The 25,096-nt window shown below is 33.7% G+C and overlaps 2 protein-coding genes across 2 annotated transcripts; both read left to right on the top strand.

The window, feature by feature from the left end:
- Window positions 1-13,642, top strand: LOC140050997 (inorganic pyrophosphatase-like). Its single transcript, XM_072096053.1, has 13 exons — window positions 1-184; window positions 4,047-4,108; window positions 4,853-4,909; window positions 5,751-5,870; window positions 6,315-6,401; window positions 7,124-7,187; window positions 7,708-7,770; window positions 7,916-7,956; window positions 8,360-8,446; window positions 9,876-9,961; window positions 10,702-10,777; window positions 11,267-11,300; window positions 12,664-13,642. Exons 1-13 carry the CDS (start codon window positions 28-30, stop codon window positions 12,693-12,695), a joined length of 966 nt encoding a protein of 321 aa, XP_071952154.1. The 5' UTR covers window positions 1-27; the 3' UTR covers window positions 12,696-13,642.
- A 1,822-nt stretch (window positions 13,643-15,464) lies between these two features.
- Window positions 15,465-22,035, top strand: LOC140052522 (arylsulfatase J-like). The gene is made up of 8 exons (XM_072098130.1): window positions 15,465-15,719; window positions 16,573-16,759; window positions 18,368-18,540; window positions 18,663-18,812; window positions 20,110-20,170; window positions 20,276-20,546; window positions 21,143-21,303; window positions 21,635-22,035. Exons 1-8 carry the CDS (start codon window positions 15,465-15,467, stop codon window positions 21,919-21,921), a joined length of 1,545 nt encoding a protein of 514 aa, XP_071954231.1. The 3' UTR covers window positions 21,922-22,035.
- Window positions 22,036-25,096: the final 3,061 nt, after the last annotated feature.

Genomic DNA, 25,096 nt, shown 5'->3' with positions numbered 1-25,096 from the left:
GCTCTCTCATCATAATTTTGTTTGCACATGTCGCCACCGTTGTTGATAAGAGCTGGATTACGTGGGGTAAATCCTGCTGTTCGTCTTTTGATAACTGGATCTCATCTAAAACAACCAAATATGTCAACCTACTCCACAGTTGAAAAAGGAGCGCCAAACTCATCAGACTACAGTATATATTTTAGTAAGACGTTTCCTTTGCATATTGTACCATAGAGGTTAGGCCTAGGCTGAGCTTATTTGGTTGTCGGCCTTAGTAGCCTCGGCTGACTGGTAGTAACCTCGGTCGCCAGTCAGCGTATTATTATTATTTCGGCCGCTGTCTAAATTCATGGGTGTGCCACTCTCGTTGTAATTCATAATTTACTCACTATTATCTTTATTGAATATTATAGTGTTAGATATCCCGTTTTACTTAATCGCTCGGTGTTTTTCACCCTTCTTGTCTGTTAGCCCAACAGTGTCTACAGTACAGAGAGACCAGAGAGGGGTGTAAAATAACTGTGGGGGGGGGGGGGGGAATCCATTATTTAATTTTATAAATTGGAAATTTTTTTTGTTTTCTGTGATTAACAATAAAATACATTTTTTTTAATGCACATAGATATATATTTTGTCCAGCCTTTATTAAAAGAACTTAAATAGACCTAGTTGTCCATTACTAATAATGTCTTTGTTGTTTCATTACAATGTATTATTGAACACTTCGGAATTTCCCAGTCAAATTTCCTTGAAGGTATATCTTTTTCTTGAATATGTTTGGAAAAATAATTGATTTTTTACATTGTTTGTGTAACAGATGCTGAAATCTCATCAATATACTCTGTAGTAAAATGCAGCATTCAAACTACTTTTATATTGCACTGTGTGCAATTAATTTATAATTAATATGAAAATGAAGAACAATAAATATGAGAAAATAACAAATTCTGGAAGAACAGTATCATACAATACATTAATTTAACTGTAATTAATAGGCCTATTGATTGTAAAATGTCTAGATATAGTGCAATTATACTTTACAATTACATATTTGTATTTTTAAAGGTTGTTTCCCAAACTGGAGTGGACGGAATAAGAATACAAATTTTAAAATATTGTGAATATTTTTATTCAGATTTTGTTAGCTTAGATAAAGAAATAACTCTAGTATACTCATTTCTTATGCTTACTGTAATATGCAAATTTATTTTGCAAATGTTGTGTTGCAAGGTAAAATACTCTACAATCATATACAATAACCGGAAAATTGTCTTGAATTCAATGGGCTTTTAGTAAAAATTAACTGCTTATTTTCTCGTTATCAAAACTAAAAAATTGAATCAAATTTTGATTTTATTCATTATTAATTCTTCATATTTTGGGGGAAAATATCGTGAAAAACAATTACAGAAAAAAATATTAGACCTAAAACACAAATCTGTAAAACAATATTAATGTTTTTTAGGGTAATATATTTAAAAACAATTACTGTACAAAAAATGGTATGCTTTATAAAACAAAAACATCTGTAAAGTAAAGTTAATAATTTTTGCAATTTTTGTTGTTCAGAATTGTAAAATGTGATAATAATTTGTAATCATGACTGTCATTTGATGATGACCAAATATTAAAATAATTTCTCAAGATAGAACATTACAGTTAAAATCACCATGGTAATGGCAAATGATGACAATGGTCTCTAATAGTTATGAGCTACTATCGTTATGGAAACCATCGTGATGATGATTATTATTGTATACAGTTCTATAATACTAATAATAATTTAATAATGTAAATTTGTATCTAGCGCAATTCAAACAAAATTGTGTGAATTATGATGTTGCACTTCCTTTTTTAACTTTAACAACATGCTTCTCCCATAATAATAATGTCACGTCTTATCTATTTGTTTGTTTGTCTTTTCTTCATCTATACATGGTCTCTTGCGTAGTGTGTGTACCGTCTGTAACCCCGGTTTGTCTCTGTCTATGAACATTGATCTAAATTTTTTATAACAACTTTTTTTCTGGTGGAACCTGTCTTAATAATAATAATAACAGGATTTTTATAGCGCACATACCACTCAAGAGTGCTCAAGGCGCATTCAAAAAAATAAAAACAAATCATACAAATGCCTGACAAATAAAATGCAATTTCTTTGGAGGGTCCCCATCTGTTCTCGTTCTGTCGCGGTCCCGGACCCCTACCTAGGTGACCAAACAAAGGAACAGGATACACATTTGCCTTGCCACAGACGACCGGGTGCTCAGAGACAACAACCAAGACAGAGGCACCCCAAAGATAATGCTGGTCGGGAAAAAGTATACTATAAAATTCTAGAACTTTAAGAAACCTCATGATTTCCATATGCCTTAATGAATAAATGTGTTTTTAATAATTTTTTAAAAGTATCAACAGTTTTGCAAAATCTGATAGAGCTTGGTAGAGCATTCCATAGACGATCGAGGAGCAGTAACGGTGAAAGCTCTGTCTCCCCATGAGTGGCGAGACTTAGGTTGATGTAGAAGCAGCGTATCACTAGAACACAGATTCCGTCTGGGAACATACAGCCTAAGCATGTCAGAAATATATTCAGGAGCCATCCCATTAATAGACTTAAAAACAATGCGGTACCTAGACTTGCCCCAAGTCTGTATTATCTTTTTTTATTATTTATTTGTTTTTATTTCGACCGCGATTTTTGTCTGAAAATACAGACTTGTGAAACACGTATAGAAATCGATTTGCAGACCGCAAACATACGATAAGAATGACGTAGGTTATCATACCGTATTTGGCTATATGGGGCGGGCGGTATGTAAATATGGATTTCGAATCAACCATAATGATCATTTTGTTTCAAAATGAAAGAGATCGAGTACGTAGGCCTACCAGTGCTTAATGTACGATTGAAATATGACTGTGACTGTTGAAATATAAAATAGTAATGCCAAGTTTATTAATTGTTTAGTCCTTGGCCTAGGCCTCTTTCGTAGGTCCTACTCAACTCGCACGTATGACCTGCCAAATAAAACGCCAATGAAGTAGGCCTACATACCACCGGCACACAACAGGGCTACACCACCACACAGAACTGGACAGGGTCTGGGTGGGAATTAAATCAAAATTATCTCCGCGTAATAAATGATCCATTCAATGTTTGATTTGCGGAGAAGCTAGCCTATCATATATCAAGACGAGTTTTCATGTTTCAAAGATCCCATCAAATGTTTACCAGACTACTAGGCATATAAAATAATTTCTAGCCTTCAGAACTTTCATAAATGTACCCAAGTACACATTGTCTAAACGTAACATAGCGCATCATCTTAGTTGTTGAGTCTTTGAAATTCTTAAATATGAATATTTAAACAGTGTACGAGAGAGTAGCCAATCGCATGCAGCTGAAACTAGTCAACCGGATAATCGTATGCACCAAGAATTCTTGGTGTCAAACCACGTGACTTGTGCGTGTTTCCCCAGACGGAGTATCCAAAATCAAGTAGTATACGTATGAAACGCCATATGTGCCAAAATATTTATCTTTTAACTAATATTAAGACAAAACTCCGTCTGGAACCCAGACTATGCGGTACCTAACAGGAAGCCAATGCAAAGTTTCCAAGGTATTTGATATGTGTGCATATCTTGGTAGTTTTTTAATAACTCGTGCCGCTGTATTTTGAATCAGCTGAAGCCTGTGGAGTTGTTTTTGTGGAAGACCAAATAACAAGGAGTTACACATATCGAGACGCGAACTAACAAATGCATGTACAAGTTGCTCAGCAGCTGCACGATTTAAGTATTTTCTGATGCCTCGAATATTTCTTAAATGATATGACGATGCAGCTCTCTGTGCTTATTTGAGTTTTTCCAGATACAAGGCATTAACTATTAATTTGATTCACATTTTGTCAACATATTTTGAATTTTGCTTTTTGTAAATAAATAAAATGAAGTTAAAATATCAGAAGTAGGGTTAAATGTGGTTGCATGTACAGCTTATACCTCTTGATTGTTTTCTGTTTAATGCATTAATATTTTTTTTCCATTTTAATTAACAGGGAATTCTAATGGATCATATATTTCACCATTTCATGATATTCCAGTATATGCCAACAAAGGGGTAGGTATAATAATGATAAGAATGATGTACTGTATACCAGTGTAATACTCCATGGTATACATTAACAAGCACAGTGATTATTTTAACATAAACTGTGGAAATTTAAACAAGCAGTATATAACAAAAAGGGCAATGGAAATGAGCAGTAGAATAATATGTATTGATTTTTTTGTATGACGGTATACAGTTTTCATCTACACCTTTCATCTACACCTAGGTTGTGTCATGCACTCCTACTGTAGGTTATGTCATCCATTGCTCGGTGTTAACCCTCCTTGAAAAATGTTTATGGAGGGTTACAGCCAGCAGTTGAGAGCACAGAAGGATAAAAACATTGTGTATTAATTAGTAATACAAATAAATTACAACATTGTAACTGTTTTAATGGACACCTATTCTTTTTAAAGTTAATAAAGCATTATAAAATATTTTGATGATAATTTAATTTGAATATTTACACTAATTGCACTGAATGTTAATATACAGTATTTACAGTACACTGACAATTTAAGCCTGTTTTCCTGTCGACGTTATCGACGCTATCGTCATTTATCATTAACAGTTCAATGACGATCGTTTGAAAACGATCAAGTTGGTATGATAACGATAGCGAGTACCTTTTCCTGTAAATCGGAAACATTTCAATGTTTACGTAGAAGATTGTCGATTATTGTTAACGATAGCATTGAATGACGTCGACAGGAAAACAGGCTTTACTATAATTTTGTAATTTTTTGTTTACAGCAATCAAATTTACATATGGTTGTGGAGATACCTAGGTGGACAAATGCTAAAATGGAGGTTGGTAGTAATGTTTAATTGTATGCATTTTGCTGGTAGTGTACAGTAGACCAGGGTTTCAGTTTTGTGTGCTCACTCAAGCATTACAAAAATAATTAACTAATTACTCTAATGAATCACAACATGCAGCTTGTATTGATTGTTAATTGCTAATATTGATTGTAGGTTTCAATTAATAATTTTCTATATTGATTTTTTTTAAATGTTTACTTGTTTGCAATTTCTATACCAAATTGATTTGTATACAGTAGTGAATAACAGTTTTGGATGAAGAGACAGGAACGAGTTTAGGTTACACAACTGTAATGGACAATTTTATTAAATACATGTAAATTACTAATGTTCAGTAGTATTGGAGACTGAGTAAAAATGATGACCTTGTTTCAGATGCTGTTACATTAGTTAGCAATTAAAAATATATCACGAAAACTGTAATATTAGGTTTTAAATGTTAACTCTGACAGTTAGTTAAAAAAAATAAATTACAATAGAATAAAATACTAATAACAGTAATACCTGATTCACAGACACGGAACCAATACTAAACTGAACACATAAAGGAGGTTGCCAAGGAAAAAACATCCCCTAATACAGTAGTATACAAGAAATAATAATATATATCATCATACTGTTTAAGATACTGTATAAAGCAATAACTGTATCGATAAATCAGGGTTAGACTCTCTGGATAAATTATTGTGGTATTAGCAGCCTAATATACTACTGAAGGTGTACAGTACTAAATGTGAATTGAATGAATGATTGTACTGCTTTTTCACATTTATTGTCCATTTTTACATCAGAAAAATACATTTATATTTTGTTTATACTTGTACCATAGATTGGAACAAAGTTGGACATGAACCCAATTAAGCAAGACATAAAGAAGAATAAGCTAAGATATGTAAAGAATGTATTCCCTTACCAAGGTTATATCTGGAACTATGGCGCCATCCCTCAGGTAATAAATAAATTAATCGTTCGATTCATATAGCGCCATTCCAACAATTATTGCTCATGGCGCTATCAAAAATATTGCAAAATTATGTGAATTTTGAGTAGTGACTTAAAGGTGTTCAATAATTATGTTTGTTTAATGGTCAAAGGTAGGTGGTTGTAGAGCCTAGGTCCAGCAACACTTAAAGTCTGATCTTCCCAACTATGTTTTCTCCTCGGAATGTGCAGTAGCACCTGATGACCAGATTTTAGTTCTCGCTTTCTTTCCTTACCAGACTTTCCGGAAACTCAGATGGGCAGTATTTGGCCATCCCGCAGGTGTCTGGTAGACACTATTTAAAAATCATATTTTACTGACAAATGTGATCCCTGATTCCTGATAATGGTTAAAACATATATCATATCAATAATAGTAGTTTACTGATATTTTCATGTGCTTTTTTAATAGACTTGGGAAGATCCATCTCATACAGATCCTGACACCAATTGTGCAGGTGACAATGATCCACTTGATGTCTGTGAAATTGGCCAAAGAGTAAGTTCTCTATTAACAACTTAACACTCTTCAGATGTATTAGTAAATTATGTTATATTTATAAAGTACCTAATGTTTAAGCGCTGTACATATTGTTACCCCAGTCATTTTTGGATCAAATGCGTATGAAAACATACTCACATAATGCAGCTAGTAATCAGTAATAATGTGTCTTGACCTGTACTAGGTACCCATTTGTACACCTGTTTGGAGAGAGGTAATGCGAACGAGCATTGGATTCGAACCCATGATCATGCGTTAAGTACAGTAGTCCACCGTCCATCACAATGAATAACTTTCAGGCCATTTACAGCCCACTTAAATTTAGTAATGATTGAAATTTTCACAAAATTTGTAAAACGTTACCTATTAGCCATTTAAACAAGTTTCTTTTGTTATGCTCAATATTTTATTTCCTTCCTTTTTTTTTGACTTATTTTATCGTTTACTGTTTTATACAGTACTGTATTTCTTTTTATGTATTTTGCAAATTTGTATGATAGGGGGCCCTCATGAGACAAGCTATTGCTTCTAGTGCGGGCCTCAGTTATTGTTAAATAACTGAATAAATGTGTACAGTATGAATGAATAAATGATGATGATAATGTCCTACTCATATCTAGTTTGATTTTCATCTTTATTTCCCATATTTTGTGCGTCAAATACAATTACTGTGACAATAATGCGACAATAATTAATACCTTACTACACTACATTTGTAGGTTGCTAAAAGAGGAGAGGTTATTCAAATTAAAGTATTGGGAACGATGGCTTTAATTGATGAAGGTATGTACCAATTACATTTTCTTTTTAAAAATATTCTTTTATTTTTTTAATATTTCTTTGCTTGAGGACCATAGCCATATTCTCCACAACGTACTTCCACAACCGTGTCGCGTACCATATAAATTAAGATCAGTCAATGAATTTCCTCTACTAAAGTGCAATACAAATAGATCAAAGCACTTCATTATTAACACTGGTATTTTTAATGGTTGGTAGATGGTTTTCCTTGCGCAGTCAGGTACTAAGATTTATACTTAGATTTAAATTTATTGTTTCCGTTATTTATAACTTATATAATTCGTAATTTTGTATATATTTTCTTAATTTGTTGAATTGTTCAACATCAATTTGTATTTCAATTTTATTTATAAATTGCAATAAGGTTTTTATCAATCAAATCTATACATTTTTAACATTATACTTTTTCTCTCTCTCTCTTTCTCGTTAAAATTGTTTTTAGGCGGTTGTACGAAAACTATCAGTTTTGTTGCTATTAACAGTATTTATTTACATTTTTTAGGCGAAACAGACTGGAAAATTCTGGCAATTGATGTTCGAGATCCACTGTCTGATAAGTTAGATGGTTTGTATTTCATTAAATTATTCATAGAAGATTAAGATTGGTCTACAACTAGACCATTGCAGAACTAATAATAAAACCTAAAGAAAATGTCTTTTGATTGTTTATATTAAATTATTTAAAATTGTTATAATTTTGCTTTTGTTAGATGTCGATGATATTGAAAGGTTAATGCCTGGCTTCCTCAGGGTAATTATGTCTCTTTGCTCTGAATACATTTTTAAAAGGCACATACTATATTGTTTCTAATAAACGACCCGGGGCGTTGTATTTTTTCAAAGGGGCTGCTTTAAAACAGTTAAAAAAGTGTGTTATTTGTTGAAAAACAAGTTAATGTGCAAGCTTTATCTAGGCCATATCCCGTGTTCTAGTTATTTAAACAGCATTAAGTCCATCGCTAATGAGTACATCATTGTGAAATAAATATTTTCCCTTTAATACCACATGCAATTCTGTTTGAGCACTCATTACAATATGGAAAACATCTCAGAGGGGGCGTTCATTAGAAACAATCCAGTATACATATTATCCAACTATGTATCATGATTTTCTCATTTGTACCAATACAATTTTAAAATGGTTTTTGTTGTAGGCCACTCATGATTGGTTTAAACTTTACAAGATACCTGATGGAAAGCCAGCCAATAAATTTGCATTCAATGGAGAGCCCAAGAATGCAGTAAGTTACATTTTAATGTAAAATCAAATCAATTAATTTTATAACAACCTGTTTTCATCACAAATATCAATTTAGGTTAGCAAAACTAGGCTTGTACCTTTTGTGTTTCATTTGCAAGTAGAGAACTGATACAAATGCTAGGTCTAGCCAGGATGCTGTGGTAAAATACCTGGATAAATGGTCTTCAGGTTTTTCGCTTTGGTATTGTACTTGAACAATTATGTTAGTCTTGTTTTGTCGAGGATTTTAGGTTGAGTGGAGCTGTATGTACCTTGGTGGTAAACGTGCTTGCCTTCCAATCCCAAGGACCAGGGTTCATTCCTGACCTAATGTCATTGTTGTAACTTAGACTCTTTTAACTCCACTCCTCATCCTCAAATGAGACTTAGTTTATAAGCACAATAAATTATAAAATAGTTTATCCATCCTGTAATTAGTTATTCACTGTTGGATGCGTATAGGGAAAAAAGGCCGAGATAAATGGTCTTCAGGTCTTCGCTTTTGTATCACTTGAAAAATTATGTCGGTCAGTCTTTTTTGCGGATTTTAGGTTTAGTTTTCTCATTGATAATTTACCTTGAAATTAAGGCTAAAGCAAATTGCTTATTTGCCTCTCTGGAATTACACATCTCTTACATACGGCTGAAACTTCTGGTGGTAGTTTTTCCAGTGTTCTTTCAAATTCGACTTAAACTGATTCAATGACTTTGACTCTGCAACAACTCTCGGCAAAGCGTTCCAATCGTTAACTACTCTTGCTCCAAAATTATTTGATCCCCATTTAGTTTTGACCCGCGGCTTTGATAGTTTGAAAGAATGACCTCTAGTATAATGGATAGTTGACATATTAAAAAAGGTTTCAATGTTCAATATATCGAATCCTTTCAGTATTTTAAATACTTGGATCAGAGAAGCTCTCTTTCTTCTATAAATTAACGTAGGAAGATCAAGTATTTTTAGCCTACATACATACTCTGTACCCCTTGGTTCCGGAATGAATCGGGTGGCCTTTTGTTGTAGCTTCTCCAACCTATCCTCATCTGCTAAAAACTTAAGAACTTGGAATATTACAGTATTCCAGGGTTGGACGTACAAGCGACTTGTATAACAGCAAAAAACTCTCAGGGTCCAAAAATGTAAATGCTTGATAAATAATACCTAACTTCCTGCTACATGGGACACATGAGATCTGAAACTCAGCTTATCATCAATTACAACGCCTAGGTCTTTCATCTCACTTACAGCTTCCAGTTCTGTCCTCTGCTCGCCTACTCCTATACTATATAGTATAGGCGTCTCTATGGCTCACCAGAAGAACGTGATAAATTGAGTGAATACATATGTGGCAGGCAGAAGTGGACCAAGCCTAGTACTAGTTTTTTATATATTTGGAATCAACTACCAATTTTTATTTTGTTTTATTTTCAAGGAATTTGCTTCAAAAGTTGTTAAAACATGTCATGACCAGTGGAAAAAGTTGATGCAGGGAACAACTGAACCAAAAGGAATAAAATGGTAATATCTTAAATGTTATTGCTAGTTTTAAAAAAAAATTGATTTTCTATGCTTTTGATAATATTCCATCTCATTTCTTGACATCTTTAATCATGCTGAATTTATGTGTTTTCATATTTAAATTTTTTTTTTGTAATATTGGAATGCGATTAGGTAACCATTTTAATGATTACATTTTTATTAAAATGTTTAATAAAAAAAAAAAAACCATTAGGATTCATGGAGAAATTATTTAGTTTTCAAATAATTCCTCCTGATTGATCCAACATGCATTTTCCATATCTTTGTGTAAGCAATTTACTATGAATTGTGCGAGGCAGGATAATAATAATATGCTGGATTTATATAACACCTCTAAGCGCTGAACATTATTACCACAGTCATTTTTTGGATCCAACACGTATGGAAACATACTCCCATAATGCAGCTAGTAATCAGCACAAAGTTTGGGTCTTTTTTTGTTCAAAATCGTAGTTGCTATGCAGTGGTTTCCTTTTGGGCCCTGTACCAATTTTATTTAATGGTCTTGGATAACCCAGCCAGCGTTATCCAAATCTACCAACAATAGTGTACTGTCTTGTGGAAAAAGATGCCTTAAGGAACAGGTTAAAAGATTTAGTTAGATTTAATTTAAAAGATTGATACCTACATTAACATTTCACGAAAAAAACTACAGATCACCGTTTAAGTGAAATGTCATTATTAGTTTGTATAAATTTACTTAAATTTTCTGATTGTAGTCAAAACACGACAGTTGCTGGTAGTGTGCATACAATACCAGCTGCAATGGCACAGGACCAAGTTGAAAAACAGACTGTAAGTTTACACAAACATAATTACTGGAGCTTGTGAATTTAATGATGATATTGTTTGAAATGAGATAGTGGGGACTTTTGAATCTTTAGTACTCACAATATGCGCCTCGTGCATGTTACACTTTATTGGGTATTCACAATGTAGTGCATGTCACACCATTGTTCAATACCATCAAGTGCACTGCATCTCCACAAACACACACTTGTGCATTAGTTTTGTATGTTATTTTCATTCAAGATTCAAGAAATTTTATTGGTCCATTTTAAAATGGAAATTTGTTTTGCTTGGCATAAAAGACAATAAACAACAAAGAAGAAATACATCAAATTGCAAATGGCAATGTTAAAATACTATTAAAATGTAAAGTGATATGTTGTGTGTATGTGTTGCTGCCATACTTTTTGTAGTAAACCAAGTAAAATTATTGAAATGAGGGTTACTGTTAGTCGCTGGATGTTGATTTTTTTTCAATGTGTTTTTATTTTGCAGTTTCAAGCAGAATCTGAGGATTTACCTGCAGACAGTAAGTATAGATTTTAACTTTAAGACAGAGTAATTTAAGCAATTCCAGCATTAAATAATATTGTGTAAATGGTAAAGGTAAGCTTATGTCAATGCAACTCAACTTTGTCAACACAAGTGCTTCAAGCAACTGACAAGGGCACACAAAATGTTAGCATAAGCTCTCAGTGGCCTATGTTCTATTTTTTTCCTGAACTGAAAGGAACTCATCGTAACTGAATCACATCACCCGTGCAGTAAGGGTAACTTTCCCAATATCAGACACTAACGCCCGTATTCTTAAACCGGACTTTAGTCGTAGTTCGAGCTAAAACTAAAAAAATGACATCATTTTAATTCATAAACCGAACTTCAACTAAATCACCGACTAAATCAGGCCAACCTCGACTAAATCGAGACGGATTTTGATCGATTTTTTTAGTCCTGGAGGGGGCAGGCTAAATGGTCGACTAAATGGTTTTTAAACGATGTTTATAAAAAACGTAACAGTCATTGAGTTGTTATATTGGCCAGATATTGAAGAATGAAATATCTATATTTATATTAGCTTAATGAATATAAGTTATAATAATGAAAATCATCTTTATTTACAACTGTATACAAATTACATTATTTTCTTCGCGCAAGTCCGACTTGAGCTACGTCACGCCATAGCGACAATGGGAGATGCGGCAATTCACCACGCGATGGAATGTTTAGGGGGCCTAGCGCTTTCTTGTCACGCTTTGAAGTGCGTGGTTCGTCGCGATCATACTTTGTTGGGGGCCTAGAAAATATAAAAGTTACCGTACCGCCATGGTTCCTAAATATATTTTGAAGATTTTATTTGTTGTTAATCAAATATACTTCACTGTTAAATTAATACTGATATTGTTCTAATAATTAACGATTAAAATTATTTTTCATGTATATAGTCCTGATGCGTAAAAAGTGTTGTAAGAAATGGAAAGTGATATCAATGCGCAAAATTTTGTCTGCTCCTCAAATACTCTCTTGTCATTGGCCAATGTATAGCCTTTGTTACCCAGACGTGTGCAACTCGACTAAAAGCTCGACTTCATTAAGTCGAACTGCAAACTTCGACTACTTCGTTTTTTAATCGAATTTGAAGTAATAGCTCGAACTACGACTTTTTCAAGTCGAACTTCGAACTACGACTAAAGTCCGGTTTAAGAATACGGGCGTTAGACTTGGCCAAGAATCTGGTGTTCTGAAAGACCAGTCAAAAGTTGTATGATTTTGGGGGGAGGGGGGTGGAGGGAGGGATAGCCACGTGAATAATTGGACTTTTTTATTGGACAATTCAGCATTTTATGTTGTCATTTCTCAGATTAACAAACATGTTTCTTTCTTTTTTTACACAGTGGATAAATGGCACTTTGTCAAGAATGAATAAGCAGAAATTCAAGAAGAAAATAATTTTTTCAAGCAATTATTATTAGTTGATTTGTCTTCTTTGTCAATTTGTTTATGCACAGTTAATTCATTGCTTAATACAATGATGATGATTTTTTTCATGTTGTTTGTATAAATACTTGATGGAATTTGTAATCGTTACCTACAATACCAATGCAGTTTCTCTCTGCTTTCTTGCTATTTATATAAAAACATGTTTATATACAAATTTGGTAAAAGGCTCCTATGGAGTTTTCTATTTTTTCTAGAGTAATTGAAATTAAAAAGTACTCTAAACGTTGCCTTAATTACTAATTATTTTCTCTAATAATTGTCTGTTTAAATTCCTAATTGATATATTGACCGATATATTGGTATATATCAGTCAACACTTTACTGTATTTTACTTACTAGAAATGTAGAATATCTTGACATCAGAATTGTGATTTTTTAATCTATTTAATTTACTATATTTTATTTACAATCATTTGTAGCAATAATCTGTGGGTTTCATGTTTTTTTCATTTTCAAAAGACCTAATTAATAACAACATATAATCATTCATTCAACTTTGACAATCAACATCACAAATTCGTCAATATATACTATCATCATTTTGTACTGAACATATAAATCATTTCAGCATTGTCAGCAGTTTCATCGCTTATTATAATACAGTATTCTTTAAAAAAAAATTGAATGAACACTTTTTTCCTGTTTTTCTAATTTAATAAAATCAAAAGGGTTCATAGTCTGATTTTGTTATGGATGCTTACGCAGCTGCAAGGTTAAATTTATTATGCAATAGGCTTACTCCTACATTCTATTTTATGGATAATAATTATCTTTGATAAGCAATATAATTGTATAATTGCTAATCCTGTAATACAGTAATTTAAACTCTCAGCTTTTTCGATATTTAATTAAGATTATGAATAAAATATTGACGTCACTATGTTCGTTATTTACTGGTTTTAATTATTTACAGTAGTCGATTTGATTTGATTTAGAAATTCCCTAATCAATGCAAGTATATGTTGCAATTGATATACGTACTGTATCACTCGCTAACGTAACAAACTACTAACGTAAAAAATAAATGGACCACTAACCTAACAGAAAACAAACCATGAACGTAACAGTAAATAAACCACTAACGTAACAGCAAACAACCCACTAACGTAACAGCAAACAAACCACTAACGTAACAAACAAGCCACTAAACGTAAAAGCAAGCAAACCACTAACGTAACAGCAAAAAAACCATTACATAACAAACAAGCCACTAACGTAACAACAAAGAAAACCGCAAACAAACCACTAAAGCTTGGTTCCCACTAGAACGTAACGCAAGGACGTAAACGCAACGCAAGCGTTTTAACCAATGACAAGCGAAGTTATAGACAGTTAGCAATCACAAGCGAATAAGCCATCGCTTGTGATTGGTCAATTCGCTTGCGTTGCGTTTACGTCCTTGCGTTACGTTCTAGTGGGAACCAAGCTTTAGAGAACATCTGTCGATGGAGGTCCCCGACGAAGGTACTTCCGGTAATGTAATAAATTCTAGGAATTAAATCAATTAATACAAATTAATTATTATCAATTCATTTTCATTTATCCACTATAAACTGTACAACCACACTCGAGAAAAGAAAATATAATCAAATTTTGTAGAAAGAAAAAATTAAACACTGTATTTTCAAAGTTCGGAACGTCCGTAATTACAACTGAAATGCGGCGAAATATTACGGAAGTAAGGAAATGAAGATAAATATGGAAATACTTAAAAATGATGGGGAATCCCCGGCAAAATGCAATGATTACGGAGAAATCAACCACTCATATGACGGGATTTTTGTACCTTCTCATGGACACAAGCAATTCAAACAGTAACCATACAACAAAAACGCTGACCGCCGGCAAATTATGCTCGGTATTGTTGACTTCTGGTTAATTTTACGCTGGCACAGTCTGTCAATTTACATAGGCCTAGGCCCTATAGCCTTTTCCAACCCCGGACTTCTATAATGTTAATAGTTAATCTATAATATGATGAGATAGGATCTAAATCTGTATTAGTGGCAGAAAAAAACATTTAAGTATGAAATTTAGGGTGTTGCCCGGGCAACTGGGGCAACTGGAGCAACACCCCTGCGTCCGTCCCTGAGCCACAAACGTAAAGAACTGTCTACATTCTTGAAAATTGGAAATCTTTCACATTGTCTAATTGCGAAATTTAAATTTAACCTTCTTCTTTTTCTATCATTTCGTTCTTAATTATACCATGGATTAATGAATAACTAATGAAATCAATAGTCATACTGTACTTCTCATTTATTCCAAATGCATAGACCAGTATTTGTTCTTTCTTCTTTTAGATAAATTTTAATTTAAACAACTTTATGAAAAGGAATAAGGAAACTGTTATTTGAGTTTACCTTTTTTTATCGATCATTGCACTTCAATAATATAAATATGATCATTCTAATTCTAAGGTGTGGTATTCAGAATAAATGTTGGGAGTTAAAATACAAGGCAGGTGCGAAAGATAAATATTTGTAATCTTAGTTCTTGGGTCTTAGCTTTTGTGATCTTAGGTCTTAGGGGGTCTTAGCTTTCGTGGTCTTAGGTTTCCTGACACCCCATTGTCATTCTACGGATTACATAGATTAGCCCTATTCATATTTACTACTACACAAAGTCACAACCAAACTCCAATTGGTTGGCATTGTCTACGATCTGCACCAAAAAGTAAATGTTTAGTGAGAAAATGGCGTGTAACATCCTTAACCCTATTCTTGTTTTCCTTAGCTTTCAGTTCTCTGCTGTTGTAGGCTATAAACAACCTAACGTAATATTCATTTTGACAGATGACCAAGGGTATCGGGATGTCGGATACCACGGGGCGCTGTTCGATACCCCTGTAATAGATAAATTGGCTGCTGAAGGTGTGAAGTTAGAAAATTATTACGTTCAAACAAGATGTTCGCCCACCAGAAGTCAGCTGATGACCGGTCGATATCAGGTAAGATTAGTGGCCTACAGTACTACTGTACGTGTTCAGAAGATTTAATCAGGTAATGTGTTATCTTATTTTATGACCAAGAATTACTTGATTCTATCCATCTGCAGTGCAGTAACAGTCACACGATGATAGTTATTCATAAACGTGAATAAACCTGCCAAAGCATGCCAGTATGGGTAGAATTTACCTGAAATAGTATTAATAATGTCCTACTCGAAGACAAACAAATGAACCTTCGAATAAGGTACATTCAGATCATGGATTAATCCATGGTCAGATGAGGCAAGTTTATTCCTTCTTTTTTTGGTGGTGTTTAATAATTATTTTTTTATCGACGCATTAAGACAGACAAACGATTGTCACGAGCTCCTCTTACGTATGTTTCCGAGCGGTTGACAATACTTTAGGAACTCCCTTGTGACATAAAAGTATACACACAAAATCCACAAAGTTGTAAAATAACTCAAAAAACAAAGCTTTAATTTCAATCAACTTCAACTTTCAACAATCCAGTAAGCACTTTTTAAACAACAGCTTCACAATAACTTTTACAATATACGGTAATAATATCCAACCTCTAATATCCAACCTCTAATCCAACAACCTTACAATAGTTTTACATCCCTTTATATACAAGATGTTCCTATCCTTCTAGATCATTCTTTATACTTCTTATTCTATTGGATTTATTACAGTTTCTATTAATAGCATACTGGAATGTTCCTGATTGTTCTTATAATAATTATACATGGTTTCTTTAATCAAAACATCTTATTCTAGAATGTTCATATTAAGGAATGGTAATTTATTACAACGATATATTTTAGAATAACGTTTGGTTTTCTTTATTTAGATTCGTACAGGATTACAGCATGGCGTTTTCACAGATTCAATACCATCTTGCTTACCAACTGACGAAATAACTTTGGCTCAGAAGATGAAAGAAGCTGGCTATTCTACTCATTTGGTAGGAAAATGGCATCTAGGTTACTATGATGAGGCATGTCTTCCAAATAACAGAGGTTTCGATTCATTCTTGGGTAAATATTGATTTGCATAGTAATACCGCACCTTATAAATATTGCATCTAACTAAACTACTATTATAAATCCAAAGGCAAATTACTGAAAAATGACAATGCTATGGGTATCAGTGGCTGGAGGTTTCAATGGAGATACAACAAAAAAAGCGAAAAGCTAAATCAAAACGATAAAGTAAAACAGCCAGAAAAGTTAGCAGAGCTTTTGGGAAACACTAGCCCTTCATCAGTGCAAGTGAAGGAATTTGGATAACGTCATAAAGTTATCTAAAGTACCCTCTATTATAACATACATCCTATACCTTTCTTTTAATTGTGGATCACATGATACAAAGTAAGTGTAAGAATCGGCCTCGAACCCATGCCGATATTAAGTACGGTAAAACGCCCATGGTTTAATCGCTCGGCCATTTGACACGCTCAACAAGATTGTACTAAAATAATTGTAGTTACCGAAAGAATAAACAATATTATGTCCGCTCGATTGACGTCCATTGGATTACAGGAGCGGCAGCGTATATTTTTATACCTCCATGGATAAACTTTATTGAACAAACGCTTTTGTATCAGCGGCACACGTTTATAAGACGCACCGTCACCGTTCATTTACAAGTATCAAAAATAACATTTAAGTCTTAAATAAGAAGCGAATTATACAAGTAAAAAATGAAATAGTAAAACCAAGGTAATCTTATAGATCGAACAATACTTAACCTATATGATCGAGTTAATGTTATTATCTATTTATTATTATTATTATTAGTGTTGCAGAATAGGACCTATAAAACTGCTCTTAGAACAGTTGATGATCTAGTTCGCATGGTTACCTCTGCTTTTTTCTTAAAGATGTATTGTCCCTTGAAACACAAACAAATGAAAAAAAAAATATTCTAAATTTAAATTGGCCATATCAAAGTAATATTAAAGTTATTCACTTTAAGTCGAAATTCAAGCCAAAAACAACAAGTTTACATAATTAACAGGTAAATAAATTAGATTACATTTCGTCTGAGAAATCGTAAAAAGTAAACAAAGATTTTAAACCATGAGTATGCATTATGCATGATGCTAATTAGGATTGTTTACAACTCGTCACTGTTGAGAAGGTGTTTTCACACAGATCGCGAGGAAGTTTTATGATGCATACAGAGTAGCCAAACAAGCGCGTTGCATTACGAGATATGTTTTGATTGAAAACTTTATTTTAACAAAAAAACATCTGTATTTCGGTTAAATTATTTTTTTTTCGACTAATTTTTGGTGAAAGTTAATAACTCTTATGATACTTCAAAATGACCCACTTTTTTTCGAAATTTAAAAAAAAAATTTGGGGGGAATTAGTCAAAGGGACAATACATCTTTAACCTTTGCGAAGTGCAAGAGTGTGTAATAAAAGGTATCCGAATCTGAAAAATAAAATGTCTAAACTGGATATGCACATTACCGGATATAAAGATAATAATGACCATGGTGATGACAGTGATTAATTTATTAATTGTAAACATGACAATTATTTTTTAAATATTAAATATCTTTTAAATAACGTCACACAATTTAGTTGCACATTTCATAACTTAATGTAATCAAACAAAACGTATGTTCTGTTTAGGGTTGTATCTTGGTGTCGCCACTCACTATAGTCACAGATCTATACCACCACTGGTTGATGGCTACGACTTCCATCGAAACTACTTGCCTGCATTTGAGTACAATGGTACATACTCTACTCACGTTTTTACTGATGAAGCCATAGACATAATAAAGAACAAAACGGAAGACAAGGTAAGGCAACTATTACCACCCAACCCACCCATGCCTATCTCTCATCAATGTAAAAGTCCAGGCCATTTACTTATACGGTATTAATTTAAATATTTAATAACATAACACTCATTTTGTCCCAGCCTTTGTTTTTGTACCTGTCGTACCAAGCACCACATTCTCCACTCGAAGTACCAGATGAGTATAAAGAACCACTGCGCGGTATATTTACTGATGAAAACAGACTTTCTTATGCCGCGATGGTGAGTTGTTTAGATGAAGGTATTGGAAAGGTAAGTTGACATTTTACTCAAACTAAGGTTCCTTATTAAAATTGTTATTATTTGACACTTTGTAATAAGCGTCGAATTTTGTAATTTAAAACTTATAATAATATTATAATTATGCTGTTGTAACACTTGTAATAAACTGAACTGCATGTTGTTTTGCTGCTTTTTTCCTGTAACGATTTTGCGTACATGTTGGATGAATTATAATTGGTTCTGCCTTCTAACAGTTCTTTACCCAATCAGCATCTTTTTTACTGGATTCTGCTTTTTCTCACAGTTCTTTACCCATGCAGCATCTTGTTTACTGGATTCTGCTTTTTATCACAGATTTTTACCCATTCAGCATCTTGTTACTTTGTTCTTCTGTCTGACAGTGCTTTACCCATTCGGCATCTTGTTTACTTTGTTCTGCTGTCTGACAGTTCTTTACCCATTCAGCATCTTGTTTACTTTGTTCTGCTGTCTGACAGTTCTTTACCCATTCAGCATCTTGTTACTTTGTTCTGCTGTCTGACAGTTCTTTACCCATTCAGCATCTTGTTACTTTGTTCTGCTGTCTGACAGTTCTTTACCCATTCAGCATCTTGTTACTTTGTTCTGCTGTCTGACAGTTCTTTACCCATTCAGCATCTTGTTACTTTGTTCTTCTGTCTGACAGTTCTTTACCCATTCAGCATTTTGTTACTTTGTTCTGCTGTCTGACAGTTCTTTACCCATTCAGCATCTTGTTACTTTGTTCTGCTGTCTGACAGTTCTTTACCCATTCAGCATCTTGTTACTTTGTTCTGCTGTCTGACAGTTCTTTACCCATTCAGCATCTTGCTTACTTTGTTCTGCTGTCTGATAGTTCTTTACCCATTCAGCATCTTTTTTTTTTGTTCTGCTGTCTGACATTTCTTTACCATAAAAGAAATGGATGTATAAGTGATCAGTCTAATATAGACGCCATAGTGATTTCCTGTCAAGAATCACTATGAGTGTACTGTTCAATGATACTCTTCCGGGTCTGATAATCTTCCTTTCCTTAAGCCAGCCTGTTAACAGCTTCCAGGACATGGAAATAAACATTATTGCTCTGTAATGTTACTATGTATATCCCTCTTTCCAATCTTCCTTTCTAGAATATCAACCGCTTAGTAAGTCATTTTGCTGGTATCATGTCGGGTCCTGTAGACTTCCCATATTCACGGAAGTGAGGGTAAGATATCTGTATGTACGATGATGTGTTTTGAAATCACATTTATTGTTTTGAATATTATGATATTTAAAAATTATATTATGATTTAATAATATTAATTAGGTCGTAGATGCATTGAAAGAAACTGGAATCTATGAAGACACTATCATAATATTTTCTAGTGGTGAGTATTACGTTGTTGTCGCCTAATCCAAAGTTGGCAACATTTTTTTCTGTTATGTCGAAATAACAGAATAGATAATTTAAATAATACATATTATCATTCTAGATAATGGTGGCGCTGTAGGAAGTGACGTTATTCAAGGAGGCGCCGGTAATAACTGGCCATTACGTGGTTTCAAGTTCTCGCTGTTCGAAGGAGGTATCCGAGCTGTTGGATTTGTCCATAGTCCATTACTTTCGGGAAACGTTAAGGGCACTATTAACAATCGACTGATCCACGTTAGTGATTGGTTTCCCACCATTGTTGAAGGTATAGCTGGATGGAACACAAACGGGACAAAACCCCTGGATGGAATCAACCAGTGGAATACTATCAAGTAGGCCTATGATTCTTAAAAACAATACAGTAATTTCCCAAATGACAATATTTAATGACATAATATTATTCATAGTATCTGGTGTGTGAGTTCAAAGGGTAGTCCCAAGTTCAAATGGTAGCTCAAAGCTCGAACGGTAAATTTAGGTTCAAAGGGTAGATCTAGGTTTAAAGGGTAGCTCCATGTTGAAAGTAGGTCCAGGTTTCGGTATATCCAGGTTCAAAGGGGAGCTCCAGGTTTAAAAGTAGCTTAAAGTTCAAAGGGTAGATCCAGGTTCAAAGGGTAGATCCAGGTTCAAGGGGTAGATCCAGGTATAAAGGATAGATCCAGGTTTAAAGGGTAGCTCCATGTTCAAAGTAGGTCCAGGTTTCGGTAGATCCAGGTTCAAAGGTTAGCTCATGATTTAAAGTTTCTATTGTTTTGCTAAAATAAGTAGGGTTATTATTGTTATTACAAAGCTTTAAATTTTATGATAAACAAATATATATAAATTTTAAACCAGGAGGTAGCCGTCGTAATTTAAATGCTTCCTAATATCGATTGACGTCTCGCCACTTTAATGTGTTATTATTTATTTTGACAATCTCAATCAACAGGTACGGTACTCGTTCTAGTCGTCTTGAACTTTTGCACAACATCAATCCATTGAATGTAGTTTCTGGTGGTCGAGATTGGATTGTCAATATGAGCCTATTTGATGTCAGTATTGAGGCTGCAATACGATACAGAAACTGGAAGCTTTTGACTGGAAATACTGGTGAGTTTTGCAATGGTACTGAAATACCCGCCCCAGAAAATCGGGTACCTCTCTCCGATCCCACTTCATATAGTTTAAAACTTTCACGGTCATATGTTGATAACTCTATCAAAAGTAGCCTGAAATCTTCCCATAATTTGGGTCATTTTGATACCTAATTACAACCTCGCCGTAACTCTTTCTCTCTCACCCGTTTCAAACACCTAAATACAAAAATGGCATTGATGGACACAAAAACGTCGACAAATGTTGTTTTCCTCTAATCGTGTCGGTCTAAATAATAATATATGTATTTTACTTCTATTACGCCTTTAGTTTATTTTTTTTACAGGGCAAACAGGTTGGATAGCACCTCCCGATTCCGGCCTTACCACAATAAATGGGCAAAGTAGCCCTACCGATCAAATTGTTTGGTTGTACAATGTCAGGAAAGATCCACTTGAAATGAATGACCTGTCTGAAGCGTATCCTATGGTTGTTAAGTTCTTATTAACTAAACTCTACAACTATCACAACCAGTCAGTATCTGTATTTTTTCCAGCTCCTCAGCGAGAACAAGCTGACCCATGCCTGAATGGAAATGATTGTGTCTTCGACCCATGGGTACCAGTACCATAAAATAAATAATATACAATTAGGGCCTACATAGGAATTAAAATAGGATTAATTCATATTCGTTGTTATTATTATTACCTATTGATTTTGACAAAATAAATGAATGACGATCTTGTATTGTAACTTAATTACTTTCCCACGACCAGTGATCAACAAAAATTTTAATTACTAGGACCTATGACTTATAGTTTACAAAATCTTTAAACTTGTCGAAGACCGATATTTCTCGAAAATCATTAATCCAAGGTATCTAGAACGCGGACGTATCACAATTTAATTAATGTATATTAATGTATATACTAATATGCTATGTGAGTAGAAAGAGAGTAGTAGAAATGTAACAAATCATCATTAGAATTAACTTTAGCAAATTATTATGCGATATGTTGTTGCTTATTCTATAATATATCTGGACACAAATAATGTTAATATTGGGTGAAGGTCAAAATTCTTATTCTCATGTCAAGAATCAAATTAATTTTTATTGAAATAAGAAACGTATTATTGTATGCAATAATACTACATTGTCTCTAATAATGCTATACAGTTTGACCAGGTATATTCGCCCCAGACCGGGTACCAACACTCCCCCTCCCCAAATATTTATGAACATAACATAATAACATGTCTATTGTTTGGAAAATGATTTATTTAATTTGAAAAAATATATATATACAAATATTACCATTATAGCGCACATTTCTATGAAAAGCAAGGCAAAAACGTGTTATTAAATTGAACAAAATACGGAATTATCTTGAAGGCGTTTATAGGCCTATAGCCTTGATTATGTAATCTGCATTGAATTAACACAGTCTTGGTGGTATCTTAATATAGTTAAGAAAGTTAAAACCATCCACATTATGTTTGAAGGATTGCACGACGATGGTACACCGCGTATGTAGTTCTGTAATAGTAAGAGAAAAGTACATCTCAGAACACAATAACTATATATTATATTCATATTTCGGAATTCATATTGTAAAATGCAATACATTTATTACATAGAAAAACACAGTATAGGTAGGTCCGTGTAAGTCAATTACAAATAGGCGTCTTTAAAAAACATGGAATTGTTTTTAAACTTAAAATATTCCTTTACTACTGCATGTGTTGTAAAACAGATAGTTGATAATTTGTGTATTCCTGCGAAAAAAACACCTCCATTTGTTGTAGCAACCATTCACAGCAAAAAAATTAGATTAACAACAAAATTGTTTTGATGTTTGATCCAACTTACGTTCAGTTTATAGTTTTCTTAGAAGTACTCTCTAGAAGTTTCATCAGCTCGTCTATATACGTCATTGCCATGTGTAATGTATCATATTTAGACAGCTTCTGATTCCCTCCAAGTGATGGCAAAACTGCGCGAAGGTCGTCAAATGCCGTGTTCAGACAATCCATTCGACGACGCTCTCGTGCGTTCGCGGCCAGGCGACGAACAGGACTATTAGAGGGACTTGTTCGTTCACACTGACGTTGGCATGACCAATCTTTGCAACATGACGAAAAGTTAACAGTTCGCTTAGATTGAATTTTTCTTGCACTAACTCGTGATTTAGCAAATCTACTCAAAGTTCGTCGTCGAATTGTTGAAGGTTTATCTATTACTTCGCTAGGTCTGACTACAAATGTAAACTTCTCCGTTTCTTGTTCGTCACTCAAATCTATGCTCTGTTCGTTTTCCATGTCTTCAGATGAGGAATTTATATTAGAATAGTCAACCTTGTTGAGTTCTTTCTGAACGTTTGTAAATCGAAGAAACTTTTCTAGGATATGAACTATTTGAGAATGTCGATTTGTACCTGAACACTTAGTTTGGTCAAACATGATGCTTTCCTGGTTGTCATCTACCAACTGTTGCCGCTGTAGCGATCGTCTACCGTCTGTCGTATTATAATGTATAGAACTCAGCGAGCAATATTATTAATTTCATGTTAATCAGTATTACCTGTCACTAGTGCATCTAAATGTCTGATGACGTCACTTTTATATCAAGATAACCAAAGTAATTATTGTAATTGCGCACAACGTAGTGTTAATCAACATAGAGAACATCTGTCGGTTAGTAGCCTAAACATAATTATTGTTAATGTTCAAGTTAAATTTAGCGGAACATTTGTATATAGAAATGATCCTTCGATCAAATCCACCTACCCACCGTGACACCCCCACTTGCTTTGTTTGAATGCAAGTGGCCATATCGGGAACGAAAATGTATGGACAATAGGGCGGTGCATAGTAGACTAGGCTAGGCTAGACATCATTCTGGTATATAGACATAATCGCTCTCTAAAAAAACCTAATGCCTAAATTCACTAAAAATGTTTTTTTTATCCACTTTGTCCAAACAAAATATTGTATTAATCATGCACTAGTTGGTGTAGAAATATTCTCTGAAAATGCTCAGATACTGTATTTAATAATGCCTAAATATGATTATAATATTTGTATATAATTTTATAATAATATATTTAGACATTGTTAATTATCACATTGCCCCCCCCCCCCCCACCTCTCTGCAATAAAATATCCGCGTATTGACGTTGTAAGTAACGGGCTTTGTTAGCAAAATACAATTGAATTACACATTGAAGTAAGTTTGGATGATGCGAGTTATTGTATTTTGCGGCGCGGCTTAGTGATCGTCTGTCGCCCCTGTGCTGCTTTGTTTTTCTAATATTTAATTTAGATGCTATAGATAACCAGGGAGTTGCCCTGTCATGCGTTTGATCTGCTTCATCTTTACAAGATGCAAATCATATACAAAATCTATAATTCCATCTATAACCAATCGATCTAAGTAGACATTAACTTCGACCATGAACTTTCGGTTAATTAGTAATTTAAAAATGCATGTTTTATACCATATCCACTCATACGGCTTAATATATTTGGTTGCAGGTGCCTCTGTCGTATTTTATTATCATTTCTTTTTTGTGTTTTCCTTTTTGTTGAATCCAAGAATATCTGCGTACTTTTTCTTTATTGGTCCATAATTGGAATTAATTCTTCGTCTTCCAATTAAACTTCCTCTGACAATACACAATTATAAGCACAGGCCTACGCATACCGGTAGGTCTACATTAGTTTTAAGCACAAAGGCCAATACATTATTTTGAAGATATTTAAAAAATATAAACATTGTTAACGTAGGGAAACATTGTTGATAAAAATA

Source organism: Antedon mediterranea, chromosome 6 (assembly GCF_964355755.1).
Source record: "Antedon mediterranea chromosome 6, ecAntMedi1.1, whole genome shotgun sequence".
Lineage (NCBI taxonomy): Eukaryota > Metazoa > Echinodermata > Crinoidea > Comatulida > Antedonidae > Antedon > Antedon mediterranea.
The sequence above is the reverse complement of the archived record's forward strand: the minus strand, read 5'-3'. Positions and strand labels throughout refer to the sequence as shown.